At 44.1% G+C, this 13,431-nt stretch overlaps 1 protein-coding gene across 1 annotated transcript; it reads left to right on the forward strand.

Moving 5' to 3' along the window:
* Window positions 1–9,448: 9,448 nt before the first annotated feature.
* znf703 (zinc finger protein 703) lies at window positions 9,449–13,074 on the forward strand. The gene is made up of 2 exons (XM_033618563.2): window positions 9,449–10,108; window positions 10,734–13,074. The coding sequence occupies exons 1-2, from the start codon at window positions 9,842–9,844 to the stop codon at window positions 12,240–12,242; spliced, it is 1,776 nt and encodes a 591-aa protein (XP_033474454.1). The 5' UTR covers window positions 9,449–9,841; the 3' UTR covers window positions 12,243–13,074.
* Window positions 13,075–13,431: the final 357 nt, after the last annotated feature.

Genomic DNA, 13,431 nt, shown 5'->3' on the forward strand with positions numbered 1-13,431 from the left:
GCCTTCAGTGAGAATCTACAATGTAAATAGTCATGAAAATAAAGAAAACGCATTGAATGAGAAGGTGTGTCCAAACTTTTGGCCTGTACTGTACATACACAACATGGCAGTCTGAAGTAACAGATTCTCCTCAGAAGAAGGTACACAGGTAGCTGAAGTTAGGATGGGTCTACATTTCACTCCCTCACAGCTTTGACTACTGTCTGAGCTCCATGAGATCTACCTCCTGTTTCATTTCAGGTTATCATGTACAATTAGGCTACATTACTTTCTACAAGCACAGCTATAAATCTAATGTAAGGACAGGTTGATATACAAACGTGTATACACTTTAATTTCCTCCTGTCTGTCATTTTCTCCTTTACTGAAAAGACAGGCGGCCTGTCAGGAGAAGAATTCCTCCCTGCAGGCCCGCTGAAATGAACGACCTTGGCCAGGCCATGGATTTGGTTTTAATAGCAGCTCACACAAACACTGTAAATTTACAGCTGGGAACTGCTCACTGAAAAGAACCTCAAATTTGCCAAAGCCATAAGTCCAGTCAGCAGTCTCTCACTCTAAATGTGTCTCCATCCTCTTCTTTCACAATACTTGAATGGAAAAGTGACCCTCTCTTTTTCTCGCTCACAGAAGTGTTCAACCTGCACATGACCATCCATGCAGACTGGTCTGGTAATTACTGAGGTTGTTCACACAAGACGAGTGTCTTTAACATGGCTGAATGTTGTCACTAAAAAACTGTTTTTAGCCATGCTAGTGGCTTCGTTCCAGTGAGGCAATGTCTACCACTTTGGTCCAGACTAAAATATCTCAACTGTTGGATGGTCAGCCATTAAATTATGTTCATTCAACATTTATGATCTCCAGAGGATGAATCATACTCACCACCAAGTTTTTTCTTATCCCTGCGTGAGGACTTGTAATAGCTTTGCTGATCCCTAGACCTTTAATCTAGCGCATCATCACATCAAAACTCCAAATTGTCCAATATTTACACTTGTGGCAAAATACTTGCAAAACAGTTTAAGCTGTAGTTTGTTTAGTGCTCATTAGCATATAATCGTATGCGAGCCCAGTAAACTAAAGAGGTGATAATAGGAAACATTATGCTGAACGTCAGCATGTTAGCATGTTATTGTGAGAATTACATGCTTACATCAGCGAGTACAGCTTGACAGAGCCGCTTGCATGGCAGCGGTCTTCCTTGCATAACTTACAAGACTGTTTTTTATCTTTATTTCGTCTCTTCACGAAAGGTTCAAACAAAAACTCATGTTGACATTTTTTATGGTTGAATGTTGAAAAATAGAAACAATAAATTTTAGTCAAAGAACAAAAATTTAGCGCAGTAATTGCAGGTTCTATGATGGTAGAGTTAATGTAGTTATAGTAAATCTGGAATAATCCCTCTGTAACATCAACAGTTTAGTACCTCATGTCCACTTTTGTATCAAAAGTCAGCCTTCCAATAACCAGTCCAATAACTGAGAAGAACCAACGTGATCTCATTGACATACATGAAATGACCACAACACCCTACTGTGATGGTGGCACGCTTTGTTTTAAATATATGAGGCAGTATGGTCTGGTTGAGGTACTAAAACTACTTTGTAAGGTTTAGGAAAAAAAAATGTGTTTTTGGTTAAAATAACTATGTTTGTTACATACTTTTTGTATGGAAAAATCTCAGCACACCCGAAAACAGCAGGTGCGTAGGAGAGAGGCTGCAACCCCAAAATATATAAAAATAAAAAAAAGCTGTCTCACTCTCTTATTTTCATTTTATTTAAGCAACGTTTTGGTCGGTGTGACCTTCATCAGGCCATGTTACATACTTTTTAAATTTACGTTAGTATATCATGTAACTTGACATACATAAAGGACGTAAGTACAGAAAGTTAAAAGAAATCAAACAACTGTCTCCTGGGTGAAAGTCCAACACATTCTCACTCCAACCTCATCACATATCAACATCTGGTCATGGACTTTCCACATTCTCAGGTAAGGTTGCAAGGTACCCTGGGTGCATTGGCTGTTGACGTTCTGGGACACTATGTAAAGTTCTGCTTGTTATATGCAAACTGTCATTTTTTTTCCTTCAACAACAAAAGAGCATGGTTGGTTTAGGAAAAAAGAACAGGGTTTGGTTTTACAATCTTGCATGATGCGAACACCACACCCCCGGGTGAAAGTCTGAAAGGCTGCCATTAAACAGCCACCAGCTATGTATCACGCTGACGTTAAAAGATGTTTTTTTTCATCAGTGTCTGACGCCAAAAGTCACTGGCCAAGCGCCGGATTTTGACCACTTCGGAGTGAGACTGGGTTGGAAAGTCTGGTGTGCCACCTTCTTCCACCACCCCAACCTTGATGTGTACTTTCTGACTATTTATGCCACCAGGATCCTCACATTAACCACCGTTCATTGTACAATGTCGTTAAACCAGGGAATTCATGTGTCAACCACAGCAAATGATCCTAATTGACTTTCCATTAGCATTGTTTCCATGATGCCGGCATGTAATTTAGACAGTTCATGGCCATTTTACAAATTTCTTGGAGACCAGAGTTTAGAAGACCACTTTGAATCTCCGCTGACTAGCTAACCAATGGGATAAAAAGAAATGCAACTGGAGAATAAATGTTTAACTCCATCATCATCTGAATAGCCTAAGTGAGAGATGAATGTTCTTCCTTTGTCCTTTTCCACAACTTATCGCTGTTCTCCTACTTTATGACCACCCATGGTGAATATTTAAAAAACACCTAATCTCTCTCAAAAACACTCATATTTTTGTGATAAAAGACTCAAATCAGAGTTTTTCCAGATTGAAAACCTATGTGTGAACCGCAGAAACCATGACTTTATTCAGCAGGACCAGGCAATGGTTTGGGCTCCATGTGTTAAAGGAGTTTCTCTGTCTTTCCTCGTTGCTGGCAGCTGGAGGTACTCAGCACTGACTCTTACATGGAGCTTTGAAATAGCAATCAATGCCTTTATACTGCAGGGAGGGCTCGTAAAAGTGTCGTTGGGAGGAATATATGATGTCGTATTTCACCCTCCCCTCCCTATTTTTAAACACTGAGTTATGGCTGCAGAAATGTGTACCCATTAAAGGTGATATGATGTATTTTCTGCCTTGTTCAGAAACCCATTCATCACCATGGACCAAAAAGAAAACTGCACTTACTCTTTCACCCTTTCCTCTCCCATCTTCCCTCCGCTCCTCACCCCGACACCCCCCTACTCCGTTCTTGTACGCTGTCTTGAGTAATTTACGATACACCGGTAGTGCAACCTTCTGGCAGGAACTGCAAGAGCAGCTTGCTCTCTCTCCTGGCAACTAAATAACCTTTTTATAAAAGACCGAACTTGGCCAAGTCATCTGCTGCTGCACATTTAGGGAGGACTGAGTTGGACATGTGGATACAATCCTTCACACTCATCTTTTTTGGGTTAGAGTGCAGAGATATAGAAGCAAAGAAAGGACGTAATATTTTGAATTTAATTTAAAAAAAATATGTTTATGAAATTCAAAATATTATGATCTTTCTTTGCTTTCTGTGAATTTTGCAGAAGGTAATTATACGTTTTTCCAATTTGAAAAAAAAAGAAACACTTTTTCATATTTAAACTTCTCTTTCTTGGATTACATGACTGACTGATAGTATGTAGCCTGGTGGAGCAGAGGTCTGATTGAGTCCACAGAATTGATTGATTATTCCTGTTTCGCTACAGGTACAACTTTGAATTTTCATTTTGAACTTTGGTGTCTGAATTTTTCTTTCTTTCTTTCTTTTTTTTTTTATTTGACATGACATTTTAGATGAGACTAAAAATGACTATATATGACCATTCGACCAACGTTTGAATATTGTACATTCAAATTTTCTGTCTGAGTTGTGAACCATACAAATAACCAAACCTTTTTTTCATTTGCAAAAACTTCTTTGCCTCCATACTGAGAGTGCTGAAAAATGTAGGACGTTGCATTGAATATTAAATTACACAGAAGCTGCTGTATTCCTGTAGCGTCTGCTCATTATTCATTTGGGTGTGTTTGCAATACTTGCTGTATGATTGTGGTTCATAACTTTCATTGCATTCCATCTAACTCTTCCCACCTCCCCTGTAACTGGCACACCATCAAGTGCAGCTGAAATAAATCAACAGAAGCTGTAATTATTACCACTGTAACAGAACAGAGTTGTTCCTGGTGCTGTTGCTACTGCTGTGTGTTGTAGTCACCAGAAGTATAGTGTGTGTGTGTGTGTGTGTGTGTGTGTGTGTGGGTTTGTATGCATGTGTGCATGCTGCTGTTGCAGTCTGCTCCCAGTGTCTGCCGACAGAGGATTAATGTCCCCAGCTGAGGCAGTAGCTAAGGTCAGCAAGGGAAATATTTCATAAGTGTCAGCTTGGCCTGTAGCCCTCAACACAGAGTTCGAAATGAGAATGCACGGTCGCATAACAAACGGCCGTGTGTGACTTTGCGAGGCTCACACGCAGCACATGGGGCGAGAGGCGTGATATATGGCAGTGCTTCACTTTCATGTATTCATCTGAGCTGGTGAATTACTGCCACGGACAAGCACGGTGCTTTGTCACCACAAGGACCCAGTTGAGACAAATATTTTGGCCACACGAGGTCTGTGTCTGGAATGCGTTTTCCATTACTGCCTGTTCTCAAACTCCTGTTTTTTTAATTTGAGGAGAATTCATAAAAGTAATCCCCAATTTCTGCTTCACCACGTTTATTTCAATTCAATAAAACAGTTCGTTTACAAAAAACACTGCATATGTTGTTTTCCATTAGGCCTGAAAATGGTCTTATAAAGTGACTTTGTCATTTCCCCAACATTTAATACTCTCAGTGTTGCAGGTTTTTCTGCTCCTGCGGTGACCCAGGGTTGGCAAGCACATGCAGAGAGATTAATGGCATGGGCGGGCCGCTTCAATAACCGTTTGTTTGATGTGTCAAGCCTGAAAGGCGCTGATTTACTTACACATTGATAGGCTTTTAATTGAGCAATGCCATCCCTTGTCACATCAAAGCCGTGGCAGCTGACATGACTCGCCTCACTGCGGGCTGTGATGATTGACACGTACCGCTGAGCCCCGCCCGTCCCATCCCTCATCATCTTCCTCGGTTATGTTTGGCAGGAACTTTGTGGCTACTGCAACCTCCAGAAACTTCTGTTGTTTGTCAGATCATGAATGCCAGAGAGTCATTCGTTTAAATAGGCCAGTGGGGCCGCGTTTGAGAAGCTAGATTGAGAAACTCTCTTTCTCGAAACTCATCTCAATTTTCCTGATGAGAAAATGTGTTGTGGTATTGATTTTATGACAAAAGTGGTTTCAAAGACAGAAAGGAAGACAGAATGTGTATGTTCCCAGCAGCCTCCCTCTCAACAAAGGTTGGTGATGAAGACACAGAGGCGGTGACTCTGACCATGAGCGGAGGAAGCAGCATTGACTTTAACAAGCGTGAGGAATGTGCTGGGAAGATTTTCTTTGCATGGCCTGTTGTTGTTCCTTTTACCAGACCTGTCACGGCTCCAGCTTGTGAATACCTTGATTGTGCTTCTATCAAAATGACCCCCCTCCGTCATCAGGCCAATGGAGAAAAAACATCTTTTGATGTCATCTGAAATTTCACACAACAATGTAGGACGATCTGATTTGAGGCAGACGCTGTCTGGCGGCGCAGGCCCCGTTCTCCCTCCACCTACTCCCCTTGTCTCCTCCTCCTCCTCCTCCTCCTCTCTCCATGCTCTTGATAACTTCTCCGTGTGGAGGACAATAGCGGCTTTTGTTTCCGAGTGTGGAGAGAAGACTTGAGGTTGCACGGGTGTGGGCGGTGTGCAGCCTACGTGCCTGTCTGCGAATGTGTTTCAGGTGTAGCAAGTACGACAAGGCGGAACCCTGCGCGGTGTAGGTTTCGGAAATAAAAGTGCCAATCTGCGAACAGAGAGGGAAGCCTATTATCCCGCTGTGATTATAATGCAGACAGATAGACGACAGGTAGGCAGAGTGGATAAGAGCGTTAGCTTGCGAGACGTGATGAGCTGACAAGAGAGACAATCTCCCTCCTAAACTGGAGAGATAAGGTTGTCAGCCACAGCTCTGACTCTGACACACACACACACACACACACACACGCACACAGATATAATACATAGACAGTCAGATAGATGATACTGTGTAAGAACTACCAAAACACACTGTTTTAAGATGGCATCTTGCACAGCATGGCCTGTCTGTTTGTGTTTGTGTGCACAGGATGCATTTTCTCGTGTGAGCGCATGCACATTCAACTGTGAAAGGATTAGTATGTGTATGTCAAAGACAGAGGGAGAGGCAACCGCAGAAAGATAAACGAGGAAGTGTGAATACATTAAGTACACTGTGTAGATATTGTTTGTGGACCTTTCAGCTCAAGGAAATCCTTGTTTCAACATTCTGTCCTGGCTGGAATGTTGCCTGCGAGGCTCTTTTTAAGTGTTTGGGTCTAAATGCCATGTCTGCTACACCCCATGAAACTGTCTTAATCCACTTTTTTTTCACCCTTGGTTTTATTACTGCTGGAGAAAACACTAGGGGTAGAGCAGAGCCCCAGCCTCAGGCCTCTATTCCCATTCCACACACCCCATAAGTCAGTCACAGATAATTAAATAGGAGTTATTTACACTCGTTTTCCCTCCTCTGCCTCTCTGGCACTTTTATCATTTCTCTCTCCTTCTCTTTGTACAGTACTAGACGCTGCCAGACCTTGTCAAAGTCTGGCTGACACCAGTGAGGGCCTGTAGAAGTATAATAACTTGAAAAGAAAAAAGAAACAAGACTCTTATGAGCTCACATCACTGTCAGCCCCTCATTAAACAATCACACAGAGCATCTACACAACGCTAATCCCCGTGTGTGCCACAAAACACCTCAGCACTTCCAAACACAGAGCAAAAGACAAACGAGCAGATGAGGATTTGCTTGAGCCAGGTTTGAAGAATTCAGCTGCCTAATGTCAGCATTATATATTTACTCTGGAGTCAGGCAAACAGCAGCTTTTCAACACGGGGATGAATTAGGCCCCGCCACGGAGCTATGGCGTCCATTACAGGCCTCAGCGGCTCTATAAATCACAGGATCACAGGGGCATGTGGGGTCCGCTCCTCCTCACTCCTCCTCAGCCCCTATCAGCCCCATCCTGAGGGTTTTGTTTGGCTGTTGTTCCAGCCAAACCCACTGCTTTGATACAGCCATGGAAAGGCATGGAAATGCCCCGAGGGCCAGCGGGACCTGGACCTGCTGAGAAGCCTCTTTAACGGGAAAGCTGTCCTCTTAAAATATCCACAACAGGAAACAGCCATCAGTCATCAACACGCCAAAACAGCTGTTACCAGCCTACATCAAGGGGGCACATGAAAGGAGTTGCTCCCTGTTGTTTGAGCCCTCCCTTGTTTCATTCTCTCGCTGCCTTTGTCTGGCTTTTCCCAATGCCCTCCTCTTTGGTCTCCTTTTAAACGCCCCCCTTCCTTATGCAACTCCACCCACACTGCAGCAAGTCACCCACTCACCCTTTTAACAGGTGTGTGACTGTGCGATAAACAAGAGCACTATCGGAAACCCTCACAACTTAACTAGCAGTCCGCGTTGTAAAGAAATGTTTGAAATCCCCTTTAAGCTCTCGGCGTAACCTTTAAATCTCACAGTGAGAAAGCAGTTGTTATGCGTCACCTGTTTATGTGTCTCGGCCCAAGGTGGTGACAGACAGTTTTAAACAAACAGGCGGATTCAAAAGAAGACTGTACCGCACTTAGCCCGGTGGCGTGCACGTCTGCACTTATGTATCCTTGGATCTCCGCAGGTCATTGAAGCGTGAGTGTCAGTGCATGGGTGATGAGGGACGACTGAGCCTAATGATGACAGGTCAAACAGTGACGCTGTTGAGTGATGCTGAAGTGACTTCATGCCTTTCCTCTCAGCTGCAGATAAATGGCAGCAGCCATTACAATCAGGTTGATGGCAGTATGTTTGATAAGACCAGCCTGTTGTGAAATGTCAAACAAGTTTACCTATTAAACCTCAGGAGAAAGGCTTGTTCGGGTTTTTGTCGAGCCAGTAATCAATGATCCATGACACTACTTTGGATAGACTGAACACAACAGCACTGTAATATCTTAGATTATGGATCGAATAGTTCAGGTCAAGCCATCTGATTAGCTGAAGAGGCATTCCAGCCAGGATGGAAATCCCCATGATGTTCTCTATGGAAAATTAAATTAAGTTTCTGGGCTCACTAATGTGGCAACTGACTCTATTGTCTTTTTGTTTTCTATGTTTTAAGCCTTAGTACAAGCTGGAGAAAAAGTTTAAAGTAATGTTGATGCATCCGTAAAATTAACCACAGCTTGTTTCTGGAGTGTGTGACTGTCAACACAAAGAATGTAGACAGTGGTGGAATGTAACAAAGTGCATTTACTACAGCACTGTACGTAAATACAAATTTAAGGTACTTGTATTTTACTTCAGTATTTCCATTTTCTGCTATGTGTTAAGAAAATTCTCCTATGTCTTCGTTTAAAATCCCTCTGGGATCAGCTCAATAATGCATCGTCACAAATCTGAAAACAGGGCTGTTCTGTTCTGACACCACCAAGTTGATTTTTTTTTAGAGATATGTAATATAATGGTGTAAACTAACCACCAGTACATAAAAGAGCTAAAATGAGCACAAACTTCTACATCTACAGCAGAAAAATGCAACATACACATTAATGGAGCAGTAATATTAATCCAAGAACAGCACTATGAACTAAAGTTCATTTTACTGATAATACTTTTATACTTTTACCGAAGTTAGGTTTTGAATGCAGGGCTTTTACTTGTAGTGTAGTTTTTTTTACAGTGTAATGTTAGTACTTTTATGTAAGTGAAGATGTCACTGACTTAAGATGTCATTCACCGTCACAGCAAGATACATGAAAATCAAATCATATCAATTAGCTTTAATCTGGAAAAACTGAATCAAGCCCAGCAGCAGTCGCAGTTTCGTTGGTTTAATCTAATAAAGTCATGAAATGTTCATATGGACAGTAGGTTATTATTCTGCACATATTTACAAGAACAGGGTGGACACAGAAAGTTCATTCTCCATAGCTGACCCTTACTGGGGATATTTGTGTTTTGTCACACAGTGCATAATGTCAAAACTGTGATACAGTATTTATATTTGGCACGTTTAGTTTGCATGTGGCTTATGGAGGTCACTGACACAGATTTCCAGCCATGCTTTACAGCCTGGGTATGAGGGTGAGGCCAGAAGACAAACCGCGCCCCCTCCCATTGCCCCGCCCCTCCTCATGAATGCGGGCACTTGTGATTGGACGGCGGCTCGTTGCTTTGAAATCCCTCCCCTCACGTCGTTAGTATGTGGAAGAAGTAAGGTACTGTGAGACTGCTGCAGAGGGACAGAGATACACACACCGGAGGACTGTCACACTAACCTCTGCGGGGATATTCCTTCCTCTTGCACTCCGTATTTTGACGAGCAGTGACTACTTATGGTGTTTTGTTTTTTCCTCTTTTTCATCACTGGATAAAGGATTATTTAGGAAGAATTAGCGGGTGGTGTTGAAGAGCCCGATAGTGGATGACATTTGGGCAATTTGTTCCCTGTTAGAGACAGCTTGGGTCCGACACGGAGGACGCGCACTGCGTACATGCCCTTCCGGATTACCGCACTCTCTTCTGTTTAATTTATCATCATGAAATGTGCTGGTGAATGAATTTCAATCCTGCGTCCACTCGTTACATGCCATCGTCCCTCCTCGAGCCCCGATCCAGATGAGAGATCCCCCCGGTGGACCTGAACCGCTTTTACGCAGACAGTCCCCGGAGCGCAGCGCCGCCGACGCCAGCGGCGATCGACACCGAACAGGAGCGGAGAGACAGTCCGTTTTCATCTCCACTTCTTGTCCCTCTCCGACGGATCCTTTGCGTCAGGCTAAAAGGCTTCCTATCCGGATCGTAAAGATGTTGACGGCGCACAGCGGCCACTTGCTGCACCCGGAGTATCTCCAGCCCCTCACATCCGCGCCAGTCAGCATTGAAGTAAGCAAATAAAAAGAAAATAGATTTTCTCCAAGATCTGTTGCTATTATCTGATGTTGTTTTTCTTTCTGATATTATTCAGATAATATTAAAACCATGGCGGCGATTGCTGTGAATGTTATTTTAATAAATATGCCATCACATGCGCCATTTTACGCACAGCGATTTGTTGGCAAGTTGACAAGGAAACAGAGTTCAGAAATGTAAAATAACTAAATAGTACACTGTTTTAAAGATTATATAACCCGTTCATTTTATTTATTTTATAATTAAATATTCCTTCAAATGCTTTATGGGCGCCCCTTTTCTTTCTTTCTTTCATTTTGTCTTTCTATTTCTTACTTTCTTATTTTTTTTTTAACTTTGTTTTTCTAGCAATATGTGACTTCCATTTTTCACACCAGACATAAATACACAACCCAGGGCTGATATGGACTTTGTTGGGTTTGCTTCTCTGTACTTAGTGTGTTGTTTGTGTAGTGAAATATATTAGTAGAATATTAATTTAGAGACGGCTCAAGGTGATTATTACTGTTATACCGTGGACATGTCTGATGATGTTAAAATTCAACAAATTTAAAAACAAACAGTTTGTTCATCTTCTCGCTCTCTTTTTTCCTCTCAGCTGGATGCCAAGAAGAGTCCTTTGGCTCTGCTGGCCCAGACCTGCTCTCAAATTGGCAAACCTGACCCCCCCTCCTCTTCCAAGCTGGCTTCCCTCTCCTCAGGCAGTCTGGGAGACAAGGAATCATCTGGTCGATCTTCCAAGTCTGGAGAGCAGCACCAGTCCCTGGAAGACAAGTCCAGCTTCAAGCCTTACTCCAAATCATCAGGCGACTGTCGTAAGGATGTTCTGGTGACAAAGGGGCCTTCAGATAAAGCAGCTTTCAGGGTGCCAAATGGAAGCTCCAGCAGTGGCACTGCTTCATGTCCATCCTTCCCTCCCCATTCCCAGTCACCCAGCTCCAGCCCTCCTCCCCTGCACTCTCAGAGCCAGCCCCACAGACAAAGCCATTCCCCCTCCACACGGCCCCCGTCACACTCCCAGGCCCTGCACATAGACAACAAACCTGGGAGCTCAGAGCAGTCCAGCTTGGACAGTAATAACAACAGCGCTGGCAAGAAAGACTCAGATGCAGCTAAGTCAGGGATGGATGGGGCTCAGTTAGCCAACTCCAGCCACATTCGGGCCAGCGCCAACTCCAGCAATGCCAGCTCTGCCAGCAGCCCGCGGCCGGAGAGCAAGGCCGACCCACAGGCCTCCTCACAGCCTGGCTTGAGCTCTGGGCACATCGCCCCCGTCTCCCCTTTTAAACCAGGACATTCTGTCTTCCCCTTGCCTCCTGCTACCATGGGCTACCATGGCTCCATTGTGGGGGCCTATGCTGGCTACCCCTCCCAGTTTGTTCCCGGCTTGGATCCCACCAAGTCGAGTTTGGGGTTAGGACTTCCGGGGAAGCACCCCAGCTCCAGTCCGCTCACTGGAGCTTCACCTCCATCCCTGATGCAGGGCTTATGTCGGGACCCCTATTGTCTGACTTACCCCAGTGCACCCCACCTAGGAGGAAGTAACTGCTCCACCTGCGTCCACGATCCGTCCAGCCTCAAGTCTGGTTTCCCCCTGGTTTACCCCTCACACCACCTCCATTCCCTGCACCCCAGCTCCTTGTCTTCCAGCACCACCCCCTCCCTGTCCCATCCCCTCTACACCTATGGTTTTATGCTTCCCAATGAACCTCTGCCTCACGCCTGTAACTGGGTGTCTGTCGGAGGTCCCTGTGACAAGAGATTTGCCACGTCAGAGGAGCTGCTAGCCCACTTGCGAACCCACACAGCCCTGCCTGGGATGGTGGACAGTAAGCTGTTGTCGGCCTACCCGTCATCGGTTTCATCAACAGCCTCTTGCCACCTTCACCTGCCCCCACCCAGCAGCCCGGGTACCCTGCCCAGCTCCTTCTCCCTCAGAGGCTCTCCTGGCTTGGGCCTGGCTCGCTACCACCCCTACAGCAAATCCCACCTGCCCGGAGCACCAGGACTTCCTATGACATCCCTCCCCTCCTCCTCAGCCTATTACTCCCCCTTTGCCCTCTACAGTCAGAGACTGGGCTCGGCCTCAGCCCTTGGATACCAGTGATATCAGAAATAGTGTTGAAGCCCAAAGACTGCAGGCACCAGCATGGACTCTCCAGAGCAGCCCTGAAGATGGATTGTTGAGATTGGGGTCATCACCAGTACAGGGCATCATGCCTGATGGCCTGCCTGCCAGGAATACCACCTGTTAGCCTCAGGATTGTGACTGGCGCCCCAAAGGCAGAAGACCCTGTGATGGATTGTCTGCAGAACCAACAGACTGTAGTGATGAAAGACAGCAGGACACAGAGCTCGGAAATGATGGAATTGTGGGATTATTACAACAGTCTTGATTTTGGTTTTTGTTTTGTTTTTCCCTATATCTGTCTCCCAGAACTGAAAGTCTGTATTTATTTTTCACTCAAGCGCTTGGTATTCAATTCTGGGGGGGAATTTTGCTGTCCAAATAAATTGTCCTGAAATATTCTAACTGAAAAAGAATGATTTAAGTATAGTACCATTATGCCTATCATACACTCTAAAAATAAAAACCTTGCACCACGATGAAGATGGACTGTGAAGCTTTATTCTGGGGAACTCTTTTAATCTCGTTTCCTCTCTGCTGTTGGTTGTTTGTTTTTTTTGTTTTTGCATCTTATTCAGACGCTGGGAAATTGCATGTCCATGAGAATTATCTTGAACAATGCCATTATTTTTATTTGTAAATATGCAAAGATGTAATATTTTTTCAAGCTTACTTGGGGTCAGCAGGTTGGGGTCACCGACGCAAATGGTACAAAGATAAGAAAAGATAAATAAAAACAATTGATGATGGCTGTGCTATCAAACCAACAGGAAAAGGTCTTATTTTGTTTAATAAATGAGACATGATTGCATTTCATCTTGTTTTTTTCCTTATTGTTTACTAAATATAGTACCAAAAAGTGGCTATTTGTCAAAAGTGTCAGAGGATGGAGGAAATCTTGCCAGACTGCTGCACTGCACTTATCTAGGTCTATCTATCATTACGGCTGTTACAGCCATGCTATATGTGGCCATGTGTAATTATTCATGGCTCATATCAGTTGACAGGGCTGTCCCAAGGAGGGCAGGCCAGGTCACATTAGCCCTGTTAGCTAGTCTCTGAGGACTTCCATCTCTCCTCCTCTCTCCATCATCCACATTGCTTTTGTTGTTGCGAGTGCAGCTTTTAATTGCTGATTCGTGTTTGTGAGGCCTGAAAACAGCCTCCT

Source organism: Epinephelus lanceolatus, chromosome 9 (assembly GCF_041903045.1).
Source record: "Epinephelus lanceolatus isolate andai-2023 chromosome 9, ASM4190304v1, whole genome shotgun sequence".
In the NCBI taxonomy this organism is placed as follows: domain Eukaryota; kingdom Metazoa; phylum Chordata; class Actinopteri; order Perciformes; family Serranidae; genus Epinephelus; species Epinephelus lanceolatus.

Bases quoted from the DNA above. Each gene is read 5' to 3' on its own strand.
- znf703 (XM_033618563.2), top strand. From the start codon at position 9,842: ATGAGAGATCCCCCCGGTGGACCTGAACCGCTTTTACGCAGACAGTCC. The intron at 10,109-10,733 runs GTAAGCAAATAA...TTTTCCTCTCAG, and splicing joins CCGCGCCAGTCAGCATTGAA to CTGGATGCCAAGAAGAGTCC.